This window comes from Pan troglodytes, chromosome 15 (assembly GCF_028858775.2).
Source record: "Pan troglodytes isolate AG18354 chromosome 15, NHGRI_mPanTro3-v2.0_pri, whole genome shotgun sequence".
Taxonomy (NCBI): Eukaryota; Metazoa; Chordata; class Mammalia; order Primates; family Hominidae; genus Pan; species Pan troglodytes.
Genome location: NC_072413.2, coordinates 22,484,877 through 22,504,515, shown reverse-complemented (window position 1 = coordinate 22,504,515; position 19,639 = coordinate 22,484,877). Strand labels below are relative to the sequence as shown.

General features: G+C 49.4%; 2 protein-coding genes and 1 long non-coding RNA gene across 16 annotated transcripts; 2 read left to right on the top strand and 1 right to left on the bottom strand.

Moving 5' to 3' along the window:
- Positions 1-748: 748 nt before the first annotated feature.
- Positions 749-4,026, bottom strand: TSSK4 (testis specific serine kinase 4). Of its 5 annotated transcripts, none has more exons than XM_054666438.2 (4): positions 2,849-4,026; positions 2,274-2,488; positions 1,488-1,851; positions 749-1,105 (listed from the first exon to the last, which is right to left on the bottom strand). In XM_054666438.2, exons 1-4 carry the CDS (start codon positions 3,071-3,073, stop codon positions 1,034-1,036), a joined length of 876 nt encoding a protein of 291 aa, XP_054522413.1. In that variant the 5' UTR covers positions 3,074-4,026; the 3' UTR covers positions 749-1,033. The 5 variants fall into 5 exon arrangements, with proteins under 5 accessions (XP_054522413.1, XP_001168232.2, XP_016781410.2 ...); XM_001168232.6 differs by having other exon boundaries at positions 749-1,033; positions 1,488-1,881; positions 2,849-3,339; XM_016925921.4 differs by having other exon boundaries at positions 1,488-1,881; positions 2,849-3,333.
- Positions 4,027-5,566: 1,540 nt separating this feature from the next.
- On the top strand, positions 5,567-7,084 carry LOC134808345 (uncharacterized). The gene is made up of 2 exons (XR_010151080.1): positions 5,567-5,693; positions 6,222-7,084. It is a non-coding gene; the product is annotated as an uncharacterized LOC134808345 (long non-coding RNA).
- Positions 7,085-12,486: 5,402 nt separating this feature from the next.
- TM9SF1 (transmembrane 9 superfamily member 1) lies at positions 12,487-19,569 on the top strand. Of its 10 annotated transcripts, none has more exons than XM_024348586.3 (6): positions 12,487-13,387; positions 13,697-14,058; positions 15,464-16,085; positions 16,377-16,562; positions 18,063-18,336; positions 18,910-19,569. In XM_024348586.3, exons 2-6 carry the CDS (start codon positions 13,714-13,716, stop codon positions 19,301-19,303), a joined length of 1,821 nt encoding a protein of 606 aa, XP_024204354.2. In that variant the 5' UTR covers positions 12,487-13,387; positions 13,697-13,713; the 3' UTR covers positions 19,304-19,569.
- The last annotated feature ends 70 nt before the right edge of the window (positions 19,570-19,639 follow it).

The following is a 19,639-nucleotide window of genomic DNA, read 5'->3' as shown; positions in this document are numbered from 1 at the left end:
TTGACCTCAAGTGATCTGCCCGCCTCGGCCCCCCAAAGTGTTGGGATTACAGGCGTGAGCCACCGCACCCAGCTCGAATACCCATTTCTTTTTTTTTTTTTTTTCTTTTTTTTTTTTTTTGAGACGGAGTCTCGCTCTGTCACCCAGGCTGGAGTGCAGTGGCGCGATCTCGGCTCACTGCAAGCTCCGCCTCCCGAGTTCACGCCATTCTCCTGCCTCAGCCTCCGGAGTAGCTGGGACTACAGGCACGTGCCACCACGCCTGGCTAACTTTTTGTATTTTTAGTAGAGACGGGGTTTCACCGTGTTAGCCAGGGTGGTCTCGATCTCCTGACCTCGTGATCCGCCCGCCTCTGCCTCCCAAAGTGCTGGGATTACAGGCGTGAGCCACCGCGCCCGGCCTCGAATACCCATTTCTAAAAGAACTAACAGTGCCATTACTTTGGACTATAGACAGGCAGAGCCATAATCAAAGTGGAAGAACCAGGGCTTTTACCCCACTACTTGAGCATTTAAACAGCACAAAGATGTAAAATAATGAGCATATGTTGAGTTGAATAATAAAGCTTCCCAAAATAGAGCGTTAATCTGAGCACCCCATCCCCTAAGAGCCACATCATGAATTACACTATTGATTTAACACAGTGTCAAGATTATTGGTTACAGGCTCTGGGCAGAAATCTATCTCTTACTCCAGCAGTGTTCCCTGCTATAAGATTGCCTTGAGAAAAGAATGTCTTTGACCCTAGTTGATGAAACTAAATCAGACTTAGATTTATTTTTGGTAAAAAAGATTTTTAGCCCAAGACCTCCTGCTTTGCTCCTCTCTTAGCCCCCTCCCTCAGCCATTTTCAGGTCGTAATTTCCAAGGATTGGTGCTGTTTAGTGGTGTTGTGGAGCTGGCACATGGCCTCAAGCAGCCTGATCTCATGGGTGGGTTGCTCAGGCTGGAACTTGAGCACCCAGGAATCCTTGATGATGTCCAGAATGGTGGCACGCTTAGTGGCTTGGCGTAGCATCTGGAGGATCAGGTTCTAGAGCAGGGGAGAGAGAGGTCTTGCCTGAGTTTTTCTCCATTGTGCCACACAGGCAATGAGCAGTTGGACCTAAGAAAGAAGCAGGATAGCCCATCATACCACTCTGGTCAAAGTGGGTGTGGCTCTGATTTTATCTTGGAGACCCAGGCAGTTAACTCCCTAGAGGGGAAGGGAAGAGTTCCTTGAGAGGAATGCTTTCCATATTTCCCTTCTGGCCTAAAGAGAAAGAAGCTGGAACCTGTGTATCAGGCAAGGTTTGGAGCCTAGTGGTTGGCCCTTTATGCCTTCCATACTGTTTATTATAGGACAGGAGCTAGTGTGTGAGATGGCTCTGGTGTGGGAAGAGCCTTTCCCCAGGGTTGGGAGGCCTAGGTTGGGTGACCTAGGTTGGATATTCACCCCTCCCTGTGGGTCATCCCTGAAGGCTCAGCCCTCCTTAGGTAGCCAGTACCTTGCACTCCTGGGAGATGGTATGGTTAGCTGGGAAAGTGACCTCCTTCTGAGTCTCTCTTAGCAGCTTTTTGAGATTGGTGTCATCAAAGGGCAGATGGGCGACCACTAGAGTGTAAAGGATGACGCCCATGCTCCAGGTGTCAGACAGGAAAGGGTTGTAGGGCAAGCCTCGTAAGATCTCTGGGCAAGCGTAAGCAAAGCTGCCACAGTAAGTCTGGCTGAGGTGGGAAAAGCAGTTCACTTGGCGGTAAGAAGGGCTACAATCCACAGGCTGGTTAGAAGGCACCATCTTGGCGAAGCCAAAGTCTGATATCTTCACATTCTCCCACTTGTCCAGCAACAGGTTCTCCAACTTTAAGTCCCTACCAGCAGCAGAAAGGCTGGGCATCAGGCTGGGGAGAGGGCTTAGTTTTAGACTGGGAGCTGAAGGGCCAGGGGTCAGAGGGTAAAGATGAGGACAGAGGAAGTGGGAGGTAGAAAGCATTATGAGGGCACAAGGTAGAGAGGAAGGAAAGCCATGGAGTTGTGAGCAGAGCCCAAAGTAGGGAGAGAGACAGAGGATAGTATCTGAGGACCACCGGGAGCTCACCATTGTATTTCATAAAATGCTTTGCATACAGTGAGTACTTTATCAGTATCCTTGACCATATGATTAAAATAGAGTGCATGAATAGGCTAGATATTGAGGAGGGAGTTCGAAAGAGGAAAAAAGGACAGGAAATGGGAGATGTGCATAAAACCCCCTTGAGGGCAAAGGCCCCAGTCTGGGTGGCAGCGCCCTCACCGGTGCACGATGCTCTTGCTGTGCAGGTAGGCAATGCCCAGGGTCAGCTGGGAGAACCACTTGCCAGCAAGGGGCTCAGAGCAGGCCCCATAGCGCTGGATCCATTCAAGGACATCACCACCCTGAGCCAGCTCCAGAATGATGTATACTCGAGATGTGCTCTCAATGGCCCGATAGAAGTTGATGAGGTACTTGTGCCGCAAGACTTTCATTACCTGACCCCAGAAGAAGGACCCATCAAACCTGGGAAGGGAGAACCCTGACTGCACTCCCAGCCGTCTCCTACCCTCAGCTACTGACTTAGGACTTTGCAATAGGATCAACCACTCAACCCCAGAGAACTGGTGGCCTGTGGGCAAACGCTATGTTTTGTGCCTTTACTTTTTGGGGGCTGGAGGTGACTGGGTGGATGGGAAAGAGGTTTAACTTACATAAAGTTTCCTAGCTGCTTAGTGAGACATTTCAGTTCTGGTTTAGGGGTTTCTGGCCCCACCCCTCCTGGCCATACCCCTTCTGAGAAACCTCAAGCAGCTTAGTACTAAGCTCCAGTTCCCTCTTCCAGCCCCCTTTCCAACCTGTATTTCACGGGGCAGGAACTTGTTAAGATAGTCATCAGAGGCCTTCTTCTTTGAGATGATCTTGACTGCCACCATAACCTTCTGCTTTGTGTAGAAAGCCTCATATACCGACCCATAGGAGCCATGGCCAATGGCCTTGCCCACCTCATAACCATATTCATCCATGAGGGAATGGTAGGCTTTGGTGGTTGGTGCTGCCTCTAAGACATCTCCCTTCCCCATGGTGTTGGGCTTGCTGAGAGCAGGGAGCTTTACTACTTGGAAGCCTCCTATCCAAAGGCCAACACCTTGAGCTGCTGAAGGCTAGGGTATCAAAGTGAAGTAGGTCCCCAGATGCTTGCCTATATAGTCACACGAGTCTGGGATGCTGGACTCAGCCCTCCACTAAGAACTTGGAGGGGGAAAGAAAGAGAAGCAGTTCTTTTTGTCTCCACTGGCTGTTGTTACTTTCTCCTTTTGGTTACGGAACTCCTCAAGGTCCCATGTTCCGAATACATCACAATCCACCTCCTATCCATCGTTGGCCACAAAACTTGAGAATGAAGTGCAGATGGAAACGTACTCATTCCCAGAGGCACCTTCCACAGTCTGGTGAAACTCCTAAAGATCAGCCCTTTCATTGAAATATGAGTACCTACTAAGTACCAGACACTGTGCTGAATACTTGGATAAAATGTCACCCAAATGTCATGCCAGACCCTTCCTCCTTCCTCAATCCCTACATACAATCTTTCATCAAATCCTGTCTCTGCTATCTCCTACTTATCTCTTTAATGATACACTCAAGGCTTTCCAAGCCCATTGCAGCCCCCTTAGTTCAATAAGGCCAATAGAGGCACTATGATCCTAAAGCTTATAATGCAGCATGAGAAATACGAGTGTGTAAGTATTACAATTGTAAGGTATTGAACATGTTCTAGGAAAATCTAACCTTGAAATGCATCCTTATCTTCTATGAGCCAGAACTCTCTAGTTTTCCTCCACATCCTTCTGGTCACTCCTCAGCCTTCACTGAAGTTATATCTTTCTCCATCCATCCCTTAATCATATCCCAAGTGTTCTATCACAAGCTTTATTTTCTCAAACCTTCACATCCTCCCTTAATCTTGTCCATACCCATGGTGTCAATACTACATTTATGCTAACTGCTCCTAATTTCATCTCCATCCCATATATCTGGAGTTTAGATAGAGCAGCCAGTATTACGTGGCCATGTCTGCCCCAGGCATGGAACTTACCATATCCATCTCAAACTTAACCATATCAATAATTGAACTTATTTTCTTCTCTCAGACTTTCCTGTGAGTTGTACACTAATCACCCTTAATTTAGACACTCATATGTCATCCCAGACCCTCCTGCCTCAGTCCCTACATTCAATCTATCACCAAATCCTATCTCTTATACCTCCTGATTCTCTCTTTGATAATATTCTCATGGTTTTCTGAGCCCACTGCTACTCCCTTAGTTCACGCCTCCATCATCGAACAGATGGCCCCAGCCAGCCTTCTGCTCCCCTCCAGTCTGTCCATCCCAAGTCCAAAGCATAAATCTGATTTTATTTCCATTTGAAACAATTCAGTGTCTCCCCATTCTCTTTAGGATCAAGTCCATCCAAATTCTTTCACACAGCTTTAAGTCTGATCCTGCTTACCTCCCCAATTTTATTTTTTAACACACACGTAATGATCCACAACTGCTTTTCTGTATTTGTGGCAAACTCCAAATCTTCCTTGAGAACTTGGCATAGGACCTTTTTTCTCTTTTTTTTTTTTTTTTTTTTTTTTTTTTTTTGAGATGGAGTTTCACTCTTGTTGCCCAGGCTGGAGTGCAATGGCACGATCTTGGCTCACTGCAACCTCCAACTCCTGGGTTCAAGCGATTCTCCTGCCTCACCCTCCCTAGTAGCTAGGATTACAGAAATGCACCACGCCTAGCTATTTTGTATGTTTAGTAGAGACAGGGTTTCTCCATGTTGGTCAGGCAGGTCTTGAACTTCCGACCTCAGGTGATCTGCCCGCCTCGGCCTCCCAAAGTGCTGGGATTATAGGCATGCGCCACCACGCCCCATCTGTTTTTGTTTTGAGATGGAGTTTCGCTCTTGTTGCCCAGGCTGGAGTGCAATGGCACAATCTCGGCTCACTGCAACCTCCACCTCCCGGGTTCAAGCCATTCTCCCGCCTCAGCCTCCTGAGTAGCTGGGATTACAGGCATGCACCACCATGCCTGGCTAATTTTGTATTTTTTAGTAGAGACGGGGTTTCTCCATGTTGGTCAGGCTGGTCTCGAACTCCCAACCTCAGGTGATCTGCCTGCCTCAGCCTCCCAAAGTGCTGGGATTATAGCCGTGAGCCACCGCGCCCAGTGGAGCTGTTTTAAAGAAGGCTTAACTGACTGCTCAAGCTTCAGTTAGATATTCCTTCTTCCTGGGTGCTCCCACAGGCCCAATACTTTGTCTGTCACAGCGCCTAACATAGTGTCTGTAATTGCTTCTCTTGCTTGCATCTCCCACTAAGCTATATAGGGAGGTCAAATGATGAGAAGACAGATGAAGTGTGGAGAATAGAAAAGAGCTGGTTTAGAAAATGAGCAGCATTGAGGGCCCAACTGAGGTTGGAGAACAACTTGTCCATAGACACATATAGTGTTGTGATTCTTTTAGCATCTTGGTTATAGGTACTTGAATGTTGATGGATGATTTAGGGTTTTGCTTGGCAGCTGCAATGAAACAATGGGAGAGGGGCATCAAGAACATACGCAAGAATGTGGCTGAAATGATGGAATGCGGAATCTAAGCTGCATGGATAAGGAAGATTATCGGGGAACCTGCCCCGTTAGTCACGTAGGTTCTTTTCTATTTTCCCTAAGCGTCGGCCGGTTTGAGAAATAAAAGGACAGAGTACAAAAGAGAGAAATTTTAAAGCTGGGCATCCGGGGGAGACATCACATGTCGGTAGATTCTGTAATGCCCCACAAGCCGCAAAACCAGCAAGTTTTTATTAGGGACTTTCAAAAGGGGAGGGAGTGTACGAATAGGGTGTGGGTCACAAAGATCACGTACTTCACAAGGTAATAGAATATCAAAGGCAAAGGGAGGCAGGGCGAGATCACAGGACCGGGGCAAAATTAAAATTGCTAATGAAGTTTCGGGCACCATTGTCATTGATAACATCTTATCAGGAGACAGGGTTTTGAGAGCAACCGGTCTGACCACAATTTATTAGGTGGGAATTTCCTCTTCCTAATAAGCCTGGGAGTGCTATGGGAGACTGGGGTTTATTTCATCCCTACAGTTTCAACCATAGAAGACAGCCACACCCAAAGGGGCCATTTCAGAGACCCACCCTCAGGCACGTATTCTCTTTCCCAGGGATGTTCCTTGCTGAGAAAAAGAATTCAGCGATATTTCTCCCATTTGCTTTTGAAAGAAGAGAAATATGGCTCTGTTCCGCCTGGCTCACCGGAGGTCAGAGTTTAAGGTTATCTCTCTTGTTTCCTAAACATTGCTGTTATCCTGTTCTTTTTTCAAGGTGCCCAGATTTCATATTGTTTAAACACACATGCTCTACAATTTGTGCAGTTAACGCAATTATCACAGGGTCCTGAGGCGACATACATCCTCCTCGGCTTACGAGATGACAGGATTAAGAGATTAAAGACAGGCATAGGAAATCACAAGGGTATTGACTGGGGAAGTGATAAGTGTCCATGAAATCTTCACAATTTATGTTTAGAGATTGCAGTAAAGACAGGCATAAGAAATTATAAAAGTATTAATTTGGGGAACTAATAAATGTCCATGAAATCTTCAAAATCCACGTTCTTCTGTCATGGCTTCAGCCGGTCCCTCCGTTTGGGGTCCCTGACTTCCCGCAACAGAAGATTATATGGTTTGGATCTGTGTCCCCACCCAAATCTCATGGTCAGTTGTAATCTGCAATGTTGGAGGTGGGGACTGGTGGGAGGTGACTGGATCATGGAGGTGGGTTTCTGATGAATGTGTAGCACCACGCTCTTGCCGTGAGTTATGAGATGTGGTCATTTTAAAAAGTGTGTAGCACCTCCCCCTTTGCCCTCTTGCTCCTGCTCCCACCATGTGAGATGCTTGCTCCCCCTTCACCTTCTGCCATGATGGTAAGCTTCCTGAGGCCTCCCCAGAAGCAGATGCCAGCATTATGCTTCCTGTACAGCCTGCAGAACCACAGCCAATTAAAGCTCTTTTCTTATAAATTACCCAGTCTCAGGTATTTCTTTATAGCAAGGCAGCTGACACAGAAGACAAGCTAGAAACTGGCCAAAGGGGCAGAAGGAGGAGTTGCAGGTGTCACTGGAATGGAAAAACAAGTTTGGTAGGAATTGAGAGAATGAGAAGAACAGGAGGTTGTGGTCACAGAGGAGTTATTTAGATTTAAGATTTTGTAGCCGGGCGCAGTGGCTCACGCCTGTAATCCCAGCAATTTGGGAGGCCAAGGCTGGTGGATTGCTTGAGGTTAGGAGTTCAAGACCAGCCTGACCAACATGGTGAAACCCATCTCTACTAAAAATACAAAAATTAGGTGGGTGTGGTGGCAGGTGCCTGTAATCCCAGGTACTTGGGAGGCAGAGTCAGGAGAATCTCTTGAAGCCAGGAGGCAGAGGTTGCAGTGAGCCGAGATCATGCCACTGCACTCCAGCCTGGGCAACAGAGCAAGACTCTGTCTAAACGAACAAAAAAAAGGCCAGGCACGGTGGCTCAAGCTTGTAATCCCAGCACTTTGGGAGGCTGAAGTGGGCAGATCATGAGGTCAGGAGATCGAGACCATCCTGGCTAACACGGTGAAACTCCGTCTCTACTAAAAATACAAAAAAAAAAAAAAAAAAAAAAAAAAACCAGCCAGGCATGGTGGCGGGCGCCTGTAGTCCCAGCTACTCGGGAGGCTGAGGCAGGAGAATGGTGTGAACCCAGGAAGTGGAGTTTGCAGTGAGCAGAGATTGCACCACTGCACTCCAGCCTGGGTGACAGAGCGAGACTCTGTCTCAAAAGCAAAAAACCGGCCGGGCGCGGTGGCTCACACTTGTAATCCCAGCACTTTGGGAGGCCGAGGAGGGCGGATCAGGAGGTCAGGAGATCAAGACCACGGTGAAACCCTGTCTCTACTAAAAATACAAAAAATTAGCCAGGTGTGGTGGCGGGTGCCTGTAGTCCCAGCCACTTGGAGAGGCTGAGGCAGAAGAATGGCATGAACCCGGGAGGCGAAGCTTGCAGTGAGCCGAGATCGCGCCACTGCGCTCCAGCCTGGGCGACAGAGACTCTGTCTCAAAAAAAAAAAAAAAAAAAAAACGAAAACCAAAAAAACAACAAAAAAAACAAAAACCAAAAAAACAAAAAAGATTTTGTGTAGTGGGTATTAGGCCGTTCTTGCATTGCTATAAAGAAATACCAGGCCGGGCGCGGTGGCTCATGCCTGTAATCCCAGCATTTTGGGAGGCTGAAGCGGGCAGATCACGAGGTCAGAAGATCGAGACCAGCCTGGCCAACATGGTGAAACCCGTCTCTACTAAAGACACAAAAATTAGCTGGGCGTGGTGGTGCATGCCTGTAATCCCAGGTACTCGGGAGGCTGAGGCAGGAGAATCGCTTGAACCAGGGAGTCGGAGGTTTCAGTGAGCCAAGATCGCACCACTGCACTCCAGCCTGGTGACAGAGCAACACTCCGTCTCAAAAAAAAAAAAAAAGAAAGAAATACCTGAGGCCGTGTACAGTGGCTCATGCCTGTAATCCTGACACTTTGGGAAGCCAAGGCAGGTGGATTACCTGAGCCCAGGAGTTCAAGACCAGCTTGGGCAACATAGCAAAAACCCATTTCTACGAAAAATACCAATATTAGCTAGGTGTGGTGGCATGTGCCTATAGTCTCAGCTACTCAGAAGGATCACTTGAGCCTGGGAGGTGAAGGCTGCAGTGAACCAAGATAGCACCACTGCACTCCAGCCTGGGTGACAAAGTGAGACCCTGTCTCAAAAACAAAAACAAACAAAAACATGAGACTGGGTAGTTTGTAAAGAAAAGAGGTTTAGGCCGGGTGCAGTGGCTCACGCCTGTAATCCCAACACTCTGGGAGGCCAAATTAGGCAGGCAGATCACAAGGTCAAGAGATCAAGACCATCCTGGCCAACATGGTGAAACCGCATCTCTACTAAAAATACAAAAATTAGCTGGGCATGGTGGTGTGTGCCTGTAGTCCCAGCTACTCTGGAGGCTGAGGCAGGAGAATCACTTGAACCTGGGAGGGGGAGGTTGCAGTGAGCCAAGATCACACCACTGCACTCTAGCCTGGCAACAGAGCAAGACTCCGTCTCAAAAAAAAAAAAAAAGAAAGAAAAGAAAAGAAAAGAGGTTTAATTGGCTCACCGTTCTGCAGGCTGTATAGGAAGCATGGTGCTGGCTCAGCTTCTGGAGAGGCCTCAGGAAGCTTATAATCAAAACGGAAGGTGAAGGGGAAGCAGGGACATCACGTGGTGAGAATGGGAGTGAGAGAGAGTTGTGGGGGAGGTGCTACACGCTTTTAAACAACCAGATCTTGTGAGAACTCATAGGGTAAATACTACACCAAACCATGAGGGGTCCGCCCCCATGATCCAAAAACCTCCCACCAGGACCCACCTACAGCATTGGGGATTACATTTCAACATGAGATTTGGGCAGGGATAACTATCCAAACTATATCAGTGGGGGACAGAGGGGCAGAGAAAAGAACAAGGGAAGAATCCAAATTCTCATATCTTCCATCCTCCAAAACAGAACAAATACTTCAAGAACAGATTATGCCACAGGCATGCAATAAATTCCCATTTATTGACAGTCTGACCTTGCTGGCAGGATGGTTCCAAAGTTCTGTTGGAAGCCAGCTCTATATCCTCAATCTAGCAAGATGAGCAGTTTTCCAGGGCACACCATGGTAAGGGGGCCCACCCAATCCTGCCCATCTGATCCCACAGGCTGGCCCCCGGATAGGTAACTTGGTGGCAACTCTAGTCTCTCATCATGTACAGGGGGTAAACCAGTTCATGTGAGGATCATGTATTAAGCTGCCTAACATATATAAAAACACTGCTAGGTCCTGAGGAAACAGAGATGAATAAATTACAGTCTTCCTCTGAGGAGTTTGAAATTAGCAAGGGAGACAGACACATAAGAAGTAAAATAACACTACAGTGAGATACGCTATAAACAAACCTGGGAGGAGATGTAAGGGAAGGCTTTATAGAGAAGGTGACATTTGCACTGTTCAAAAAAAAGGATAAGGCCAGGTGCAGTGGCTCATGCCTGTAATCCCAGCACTTTGGGAGGTCGAGGCGGGCGGATCACGAAGTCAGGAGTTCGAGACCAGCCTGGCCAATATGGTGAAACCCCATCTCTACTAAAAAATACAAAAATTAGCCGGGCATGGTGGTGCGCACCTGTAGTCCCAGCTACTCAGGAGGCTGGGGCAGGAGAATCGCTTGAACTCGGAGGTGGAGGTTGCAGTGAGCTGAGATCACACTACTGCACTCCAGCCTGGTTGACAGTGAGACTCTGTCTCAAAAAAAAAAAAAAAAAAAAAAAGGCCAGGCACGGTGGCTCACACTTGTAATCCCAGCACTTTGGGAGGCCAAGGCGGGCAGATCATGAGGTCGGGAGATCGAGACCATCCTGGCTAACACTGTGAAACCCTGTCTCTACTGAAAATACAAAAACAAACATTGGCCGGGCGTGGTGGCAGGCACCTGTAGTCCCAGCTACTTGGGAGGCTGAGGCGGGAGAATGGCGTGAACCTGGGAGGCGGAGCTTGCAGTGAGCAGAGATCACGCCAGTGCACTCCGGCCTGGGCAACAGAGCGAGACTCTGTCTCAAAAAAAAAAAAAAAAAAAGATAAGTAGGGAATAGGAGATTGGGTGGTTTAGGCAGGAGTAACAATATGAGGCTTGCCGGCTTGAGAGAATATGATATTCAGTATTTCTATTTGAATACAGAATAGGGTTCCAGAAGGGGAATGTACCTTGAGAAGTAATTAGGATCCAGGTCTGAGCGGTCTCATATGCTAGGCTATTTTGACTCTACCTTGTATGCTCATATAATCTGGGTATACATCAAAATCAGTGCTTATTTTTTTGAGACAGAGTTTGGTTCTTGTTGCCCAGGCTGGAGTGCAATGGTGCAGTCTCAGCTCACTGCAACCTCCGCCTCCTGGGTTCAAGCGATTACCCTGCCTCAGCCTCCCAAGTGGCTGGGATTATAGCCATGAGCCACCATGCCCGGCTAATTTTTTTTGTATTTTTAGTAGAGACGGGGTTTCACCATGTTGGCCAGGCTGGTCTTGAACTCCCGACCTCAGGTAATCCACCTCGGCCTCCCAAAGTCCTGGGATTACAGGAGTGAGCCACTGCGCCCGGCCTCAGTGCTTGCTTTTTAAAAAAAAAAAAAATGCTGATGACCAGGCACCCCCTCCCCTGAGAATCCTGATTTTAAAAAAGTAACTTTCCAGTAGCAGTGTGAAAAATGACCCAGGGGGAAGGTGACTAGGAGACTAGCAAGGTGGCTCTCATGGTAGTTTAGGTGAGAGAAGATGGAGCCTGAACCAAAGAGGTAGAGGCAAGCATCTGGAAGATATTCAGGAAATAAGTGGAGAGGGCTTGGTGACACTGATATCTGAGCGGGAAGATAGAAAGAGGCCCAAGTTTCTGGCTTTAGAGACCAGGTGGTTGTCAGAGATTATTTCTAAGCCACTCTCAGTTCTTGTTCTTTTTTCTTTTTCTTTTTTTTTTTTTTTTTTTTTTGAGATGGAGTCCCGCTCTGTTGCCCAGGCTGGAGTGTAATGGCCTGATCTCGGTTCACTGCAACCTCCGCTTCCCAGGTTCAAGCTATTCTCCTGCCTCAGCCTCACAAGTGGCTGGGATTACAGGCGCCCGCCACCACGCCCAGCTAATTTTTTTGTATTTTTAGTAGAGACAGGGTTTCGCCATGTTAGGCTGGTCTCGAACTCCCGACCTCGGGTGATCTGCCCGCCTCGGCCTCCCAAAGTGCTGGTATTACAGGCGTGAGCCCACCGCGCCCGACCTCAGTTCTTTTTCTAATTAGAAAATTCACTGATTGTCTAACAAAACTCCACCATCTGCTTCTTTGAACCTCACCTGTCTGCAGGGAAAGAACTGGGTCAGAAAGGGCAGTAATTGTAGAAGCAGGTAAATTAAGGGCTTTTCAGGCCAGAAGTCACTTGTGATTTTTCCACTGTGCTTCTTCCCCTGGGGAGAGAGAACCTTAAGTCCACTTCCTTACACGTTGCTCCCAGGTGGCAAAACAGAAGTCACTGCTCAAAGGTCCGATTTTCAAGGGGAACTCCCTAGACGGCAGATCCCCTTTAAAACAGCTGAGACAAACACAAGCGTAAACTTTTTCAAAATAATCTGCCATACAAAGTGAAGAGAAGCCCAAAGACATACACAGTGATAAATAAGAACAAAAACATAGACTAACGAACCTCGAGATACTTTACCGTCAATTAACAATAACCATGTTAGGCTGCCCAACTCACAGAGTCAAAGGACAGACCTCTCTCCTTGCGCGCCTCTGCGCCAGACCGGCTTTCGGCTTGCTTATCGTGGGGCTCTGAACGGTCACTGTGCGGCCAGGGAAGTCTCCAGCACAGCCTCGGGAAGACATTCCTATTACATATTTATCACTTTGGCGCTGGCCATTCGTGACAGGTGGGAGACGAGTGAGGTGAGATTCAGACGTTGGGACCCTTGCATGGGACAGATGCCCAAAGCTTCGCCCCTTCCCCGGTTTGGGGGCCACGAACCGCCTCTCAGGGCTCAGCCTCAGCAGCAGGTGGTTCAGCCGGAAAGTGCTTCGAACCCAGACGCCGCCTGCGCTCCATCTCCCCGGCCCTCGCTAGTCTCGTCCCGCGGGGACAGCTCTCGGGCCTCGGCCAGCGCGAGCCTCCTGGCCAAGAGCTCTCAAACCCCAAATCTTTCCAGGAGCAAGCGAGCGGCCTAGCAGCCACTCCTCTCCCGAAGGGGTGTCAGGGTCCTCGCTGCCAGGCCTCAGCCCCCTCCCCGGGAAGCCGTCGCGAAGGGGTCCCCAGGGGCCGCAGCAGCGAAGGCCCTCTACGTTCCAGGCAAGGAGCTTTCCGCCAGGCTGAGGTCGCCGCCGGTGAGGGCGGAAGTGGTAAGACTGACGTGTCCTGGGCCGCGCTGCCGATCGCCGGGAGGACCCCCGCCTCGCCGAAGACGGGCGGGGCAAGCCGAGCCTCACGGGGTCCCCGGAGCTGGGCCGGGCCTCCAGATGGAGAAGGCGCAACGGGGAGTTCTTGAGTAAGCCAGAGCGGTGTCCAGCGCGGTGTAGCCGCAGCCGCTGCTGTCAGGCGCAGCAACGGGCAACCCCGTAGAAGTCGGTCGGCAGGTCCTCTCCAACCCGCCGCTACCGCGCCGCTGTGGGAGAGACCCCAGCAGGAGCCCAAGGGCAGCTACGGGAGCGCGAAGGCCGCTGGCGCCGCCTCGGCCAGCCCTTCCCGCGCGGTGAGGACCCCGGGGCTGTGGCGGGAAGGGACCCGAGGTGCGAGACCGAGCGGCGTTGCCATGGAAACGGGCCAGGGCGCGTAGTAGAGGCCCCGGGCCAGACGGGCTGCGGGTGGGGTGAACCCCAGGTTGGGAGGATGAGAGAGCAGAGGTGGAGCGGGGTCTTTGGGATAGAGAGACGTGGGGTAGGGTGGGGCGGGGAGGGGGCCAATGGGAGCAAGTGGAGCCAGGGGACCTCAGTTCGAGGCACCTGACCTGGGGTTTCTGTAACCTCCCTGGTTTCTATAACCTCAGGATTCCCCCAAACAGGTTCCACTGCCTTAAGGATGACAGTCGTAGGGAACCCTCGAAGTTGGAGCTGCCAGTGGTTGCCAATCCTGATACTGTTGCTGGGCACAGGCCATGGGCCAGGGGTGGAAGGCGTGACACACTACAAGGCCGGCGACCCTGTTATTCTATATGTCAACAAAGTGGGACCCTACCATAACCCTCAGGAAACTTACCACTACTATCAGCTTCCAGTCTGCTGCCCTGAGAAGATACGTCACAAAAGCCTTAGCCTGGGTGAAGTGCTGGATGGGGACCGAATGGCTGAGTCTTTGTATGAGATCCGCTTTCGGGAAAACGTGGAGAAGAGAATTCTGTGCCACATGCAGCTCAGTTCTGCACAGGTCAGCCTCTCCACATTGGCTATCACGTAGCCCTCCTTCCCAGAGACTAACAGTGCCTTACATTTATGGTTCAGGGTACCTTTATGGAAATTGTCTGATTTGATTCTAACTACAATACAACCCAGTGTGGCAGGCAGGGCAGGTGATGCTATTCTAATTCAGTTGACTAAGATACATACTTGCTCAGAAGTTACGTTTTTTAAGATTACATGGACAGTGATTTGCAGAACTGATAGCAGAGCCCAGGGTTTCTTACTGCAAGCTTCTCTGTTGGTCATGAGGTCCCAACTATCAGTCCCACATAGTTCTGTTTCCTTCCATGCCTACCTCTTGGCTGTTTCTTAGCTGTTTCCTGTAGTCTCTACCTAAACTTCCCTGTCATGCTTTTTCTTTAGTGAATCCTGGTACTTCTCCTTAGTCCACTCCAGACCTCCTTATACCTCACCGCTCTCCTTTTTCTAGGCCTTAACCCTGTCAAGCCATACTTGCTCTTTTTTGGAGAATCTCAACATACTAGAGTCTAACCCAGTGATTGTCAATAGGGAACAGTTTTGTCCCCCAAGGGACATTTAGCAATGTCTGGAGACATTTTTTGTTGTTACAGCTGGGGGGGTACTACCAGCATAGAATGGGAAGAGGCCAGGAAAGCTACATCCTACAGTGCACGGGATAACCCCACTATGACAAAGAATTATCCAACCCAGGCTGGGTGTGGTGGCTCACTCCTGTAATCCCAGCACTTTTTTTTTTTTTTTGAGACGGAGTCTTGCTCTGTCGCCCAGGCTGGAGTGCAGTGGCGCAATCTCGGCTCACTGCAAGCTCCACCTCCCGGGTTCACGCCATTCTCCTGCCTCAGCCTCCCGCGTAGCTGGGACTACAGGCGCCCGCCACCACGCCCAGCTAATTTTTTGTATTTTTAGTAGAGACGGGGTTTCACCGTGTTAGCCAGGATGGTCTCGATCTCCTGACCTCGTGATCTGCCCGCCTCGGCCTCCCAAAGTGTTGGGATTACAGGCATGAGCCACCGCACCCGACCAATCCCAGCACTTTGGGAGGCCAAGGCAGGCAGATCATGAGGTCAGGAATTTGAGACTAGCCTGGCCAACATGGTGAAACCCTGTCTCTACTAAAAATACAAAAATTAGCTGCGTGTGGTGGTGGGCACCTGTAATCCCAGCTACTCAGGAGGCTGAGGCAGGAGAATTGCTTGAACCCAGGAGGCAGAGGTTGCAGTAAGCCGAGATTGCACCACTGCACTCCAGCCTGGGTGACAGAGCAAGACTCCATCTCGAAAAAAAAGAATTATCCACCCCAAAATATCAGTAGTGCTGAAGGTGAGAAACTTTGCTGTAACTCTGCGCCTGGGGAGATCTTGTGTGACCAACTCCTGACTTGCTCTTTATAGGTGGAGCAGCTGCGCCAGGCCATTGAAGAACTGTACTACTTTGAATTTGTGGTAGATGACTTGCCAATCCGGGGCTTTGTGGGCTACATGGAGGAGAGTGGCTTCCTGCCACACAGCCACAAGATAGGACTCTGGACCCATTTGGACTTCCACCTAGAATTCCATGGAGACCGAATTATATTTGCCAATGTTTCAGTGCGGGACGTCAAGCCCCACAGCTTGGATGGGTTACGACCTGACGAGTTCCTAGGCCTTACCCACACTTATAGCGTGCGCTGGTCTGAGACTTCAGTGGAGCGTCGGAGTGACAGGCGCCGTGGTGACGATGGTGGTTTCTTTCCTCGAACACTGGAAATCCATTGGTTGTCCATCATCAACTCCATGGTGCTTGTGTTTTTACTGGTGGGTTTTGTGGCTGTCATTCTAATGCGTGTGCTTCGGAATGACCTGGCTCGGTACAACTTAGATGAGGAGACCACCTCTGCAGGTTCTGGTGATGACTTTGACCAGGGTGACAATGGCTGGAAAATTATCCATACAGATGTCTTCCGCTTCCCCCCATACCGTGGTCTGCTCTGTGCTGTGCTTGGCGTGGGTGCCCAGTTCCTGGCCCTTGGCACTGGTGAGGTGATAAAAATGAATTGGGGATTTATCTCATGGGATAGAACTAGGTAGGGAGTTTGTTCAGAAAAGGTCTGTGGATCTTCTCTTCTATCCAGAGGGGCAGACCTAAGGGATAGGGTGGCTCTAGCAAGAATGCACGTATTCTATTGTAGATTTTCTGGATAGCAAAACTGGGGGAGATTGTTTTGCTGGAGGCCCTGGGTCTGGGAGAAGGGGGGCTGATTCCTCTGAAATTGCTAGAAGAGACACAGGTGAGGCCTAACTTGGGCTTTCCACTACCATCCTGCAGGCATTATTGTCATGGCACTGCTGGGCATGTTCAATGTGCACCGTCATGGGGCCATTAACTCAGCAGCCATCTTGTTGTATGCCCTGACCTGCTGCATCTCTGGCTACGTGTCCAGCCACTTCTACCGGCAGATTGGAGGCGAGCGTTGGGTGTGGAACATCATTCTCACCACCAGTCTCTTCTCTGGTGAGGACTTTCCTTTCCCTGGTGGGCCTTTCTGGACTTAGGAATGAAGAACACATTGTGGCTGGTCACAGTGGCTCACACCTGTAATCCTAGCACTTTGGGAGACCGAGGCCGGAGGATCACTTGAGCCCAAAAGTTTGAGACAAGCCTAGACAACATAGTGAGACCCTCTCTCTATAACAAAAAATTAGCCGGGCATGGTGGTTCACATCTGTAATCCCAGCTACTTGGGAGGCTGACCCAGGAGGATTGCTTGAGCCTGGGGAGCCAGGGAGGTTGAGGCTACAGTGAGCCATGATTGCACCACTGCACTCTAGCTGGGCTGACAGAGTGAGACTGTCTCAAAAAAAAAAAGAACACATCATAGAACTTGGGATAGAGTCAGGATGAGGCTTGAAGGGAAGGAATATTGTAAAAGAAAGAAGAAAACCAAAAAAAAACAAGAATGCATTTCTTTTGAATAGTTTAAAATTACTAAGCCCTCAAAATGTCCTAGGCAGTGTGGTAAGCACTCAGCAATAACTGTGTGAAGTAGGTAATATTTCCATTCCACGGATGAGGAAACTGAACTAAAGGCTGCTTAAGTAACTTGTCTGAGATTACACTCCTAAAAAGTAGTGAACTAGGTTTCAGCAGTCTGACTTGTATTCTCACCCATTACACTAAAATAACACCCTTGAATTTTTATTTTGAAGGTGGGCCCACTCTAGGCTTTCAAACCAGATTGCCCTTTCAAAGGCAGTAGTAGTCTCTGTTCTGAACCCTTCTTGTTCCCAATTCTGTGTGTCTGATTTTTATCCCATCACATTTATATTTGAACCAAGGCTTTCTGAAAACAGGGCCTTAATCCAAAGGAATGTCTCATGCTAGGAATTACCAACTCCAAGGCAAGACAGGCCCCTGGAGGCAGATGGATTTGTGCTACTCTCAGATTATGTAGTAGCTACCTGGATCCTTAATGACACCGGGTTGGGGGATGGTGTTGGTAAGATAAAGAGCAAAGAGTCCGGGTGTGGTGGCTCACGCCTGTAATCCCAGCACTTTGGGAGGCCGAGGCAGGCAGATCACGAGGTCAGGAGATCGAGACCATCCTGGCTAACACGGTGAAACCCCATCTCTACTAAAAATACAAAAAATTAGCCGGGCGTGGTGGCGGGCGCCTGTAGTCCTAGCTACTTGGGAGGCTGAGGCAGGAGAATGGCATGAACCTGGGAGGCGGAGCTTGCAGTGAGCAGAGATCGCGCCACTGCACTCCAGCCTGGGCGACAGAGCGAGACTCTGTCTCAAAAAAAAAAACAAAAAAACAGAGCAAAGAATAATGGGACCTGAAAGGGTGGAGGTGAAGGCAGTCGACTCTGCAGGGACATCCAGGAGCATGAGTCTGCCGTTAGAGTGGCAGGCTGCTTCAGCCCCCTCCCCTTTTGGTCCTGGATGTAAGTGGGTGCCCTTAGAGATGTAGCTCCTAGTGTTGACCCTCCCTCCGGGGGCCCATCCCTGCAGTGCCTTTCTTCCTGACGTGGAGTGTGGTGAACTCAGTGCATTGGGCCAATGGTTCGACACAGGCTCTGCCAGCCACAACCATCCTGCTGCTTCTGACGGTTTGGCTGCTGGTGGGCTTTCCCCTCACTGTCATTGGAGGCATCTTTGGGAAGAACAATGCCAGCCCCTTTGATGCACCCTGTCGCACCAAGAACATCGCCCGGGAGATTCCACCCCAGCCCTGGTACAAGTCTACTGTCATCCACATGACTGTTGGAGGCTTCCTGCCTTTCAGGTATCCTCCCTTTATTCCATGGCTATTACTGTCAGGTTCCTGACCTCAACTTTTCCTGTCCCTACTCATCCAGTACCCTAACCCAACCCGTTGATCCCTGGTTCAGTGGTACCATTCAGAGATCATTAAATGGTTCCTCCTATCCCCAAGCAGGACTGAGCTTGAATGATATGAGAGTGTCTCACTTATAAAGCTCTCCGGAGACATTTTCCCCTTCACCTTCCTGGTTTCTGACTTTAATGCCTATGGACATCATGTGGGGTTTAAAGCCCATTTGATGACCCATTTACTTTGTTGAATACCTCTTTGTGCCAGGCAAAGAATAAAGTGGAAAGTAAAATGGACAAGATCCCTGCCCTCAATCTATTAGGGAAGATATTCTTGAAGTGAGAGCAGCTAATCATAGGCAAAAAATCCCCATGAAGCCAGGAGATCTGGGGCAGAGAGTGGAGTGAACTCACTTTTCACAATGACCCAGCAACATGGGAGAGGGTGGGGGCTGGATTTCAGCCCAACCACTGTGCTGATGGTGCACAGCCCTTTAATGCTGTGTATCATCTCTTTTCTTCACAGTGCCATCTCTGTGGAGCTGTACTACATCTTTGCCACAGTATGGGGTCGGGAGCAGTACACTTTGTACGGCATCCTCTTCTTTGTCTTCACCATCCTGCTGAGTGTGGGGGCTTGCATCTCCATTGCACTCACCTACTTCCAGTTGTCTGGGGAGGATTACCGCTGGTGGTGGCGATCTGTGCTGAGTGTTGGCTCCACCGGCCTCTTCATCTTCCTCTACTCAGTTTTCTATTATGCCCGGCGCTCCAACATGTCTGGGGCAGTACAGACAGTAGAGTTCTTCGGCTACTCCTTACTCACTGGTTATGTCTTCTTCCTCATGCTGGGCACCATCTCCTTTTTTTCTTCCCTAAAGTTCATCCGGTATATCTATGTTAACCTCAAGATGGACTGAGTTCTGTATGGCAGAACTATTGCTGTTCTCTCCCTTTCTTCATGCCCTGTTGAACTCTCCTACCAGCTTCTCTTCTGATTGACTGAATTGTGTGATGGCATTGTTGCCTTCCCTTTTGCCCTTTGGGCATTCCTTCCCCAGAGAGGGCCTGGAAATTATAAATCTCTATTACATAAGGATTATATATTTGAACTTTTTAAGTTGCCTTTAGTTTTGGTCCTGATTTTTCTTTTTACAATTACCAAAATAAAATTTATTAAGAAAAAGGCTCATGTAGTTGGAGGTTTTGGTCTGGATATAGGAACTCGAGCCCTGCTGTTAAGGGCTCGGTCCTTT

Excerpts from the sequence above, each read along its gene's own strand:
- TSSK4 (XM_001168232.6), bottom strand. The coding sequence starts at position 3,073 with ATGGGGAAGGGAGATGTCTTAGAGGCAGCACCAACCACCAAAGCCTAC. Across the intron at positions 1,882-2,273 it reads AGCAAGAGCATCGTGCACCG|CCTGATGCCCAGCCTTTCTG; the intron begins GTGAGGGCGCTG and ends CCCTCTCCCCAG. Across the intron at positions 1,034-1,487 it reads CCATCTCCCAGGAGTGCAAG|AACCTGATCCTCCAGATGCT; the intron begins GTACTGGCTACC and ends CCCCTGCTCTAG.
- TM9SF1 (XM_024348586.3), top strand. The coding sequence starts at position 13,714 with ATGACAGTCGTAGGGAACCCTCGAAGTTGGAGCTGCCAGTGGTTGCCA. Across the intron at positions 14,059-15,463 it reads TGCAGCTCAGTTCTGCACAG|GTGGAGCAGCTGCGCCAGGC; the intron begins GTCAGCCTCTCC and ends TGCTCTTTATAG. Across the intron at positions 16,563-18,062 it reads CACCACCAGTCTCTTCTCTG|TGCCTTTCTTCCTGACGTGG; the intron begins GTGAGGACTTTC and ends CCATCCCTGCAG.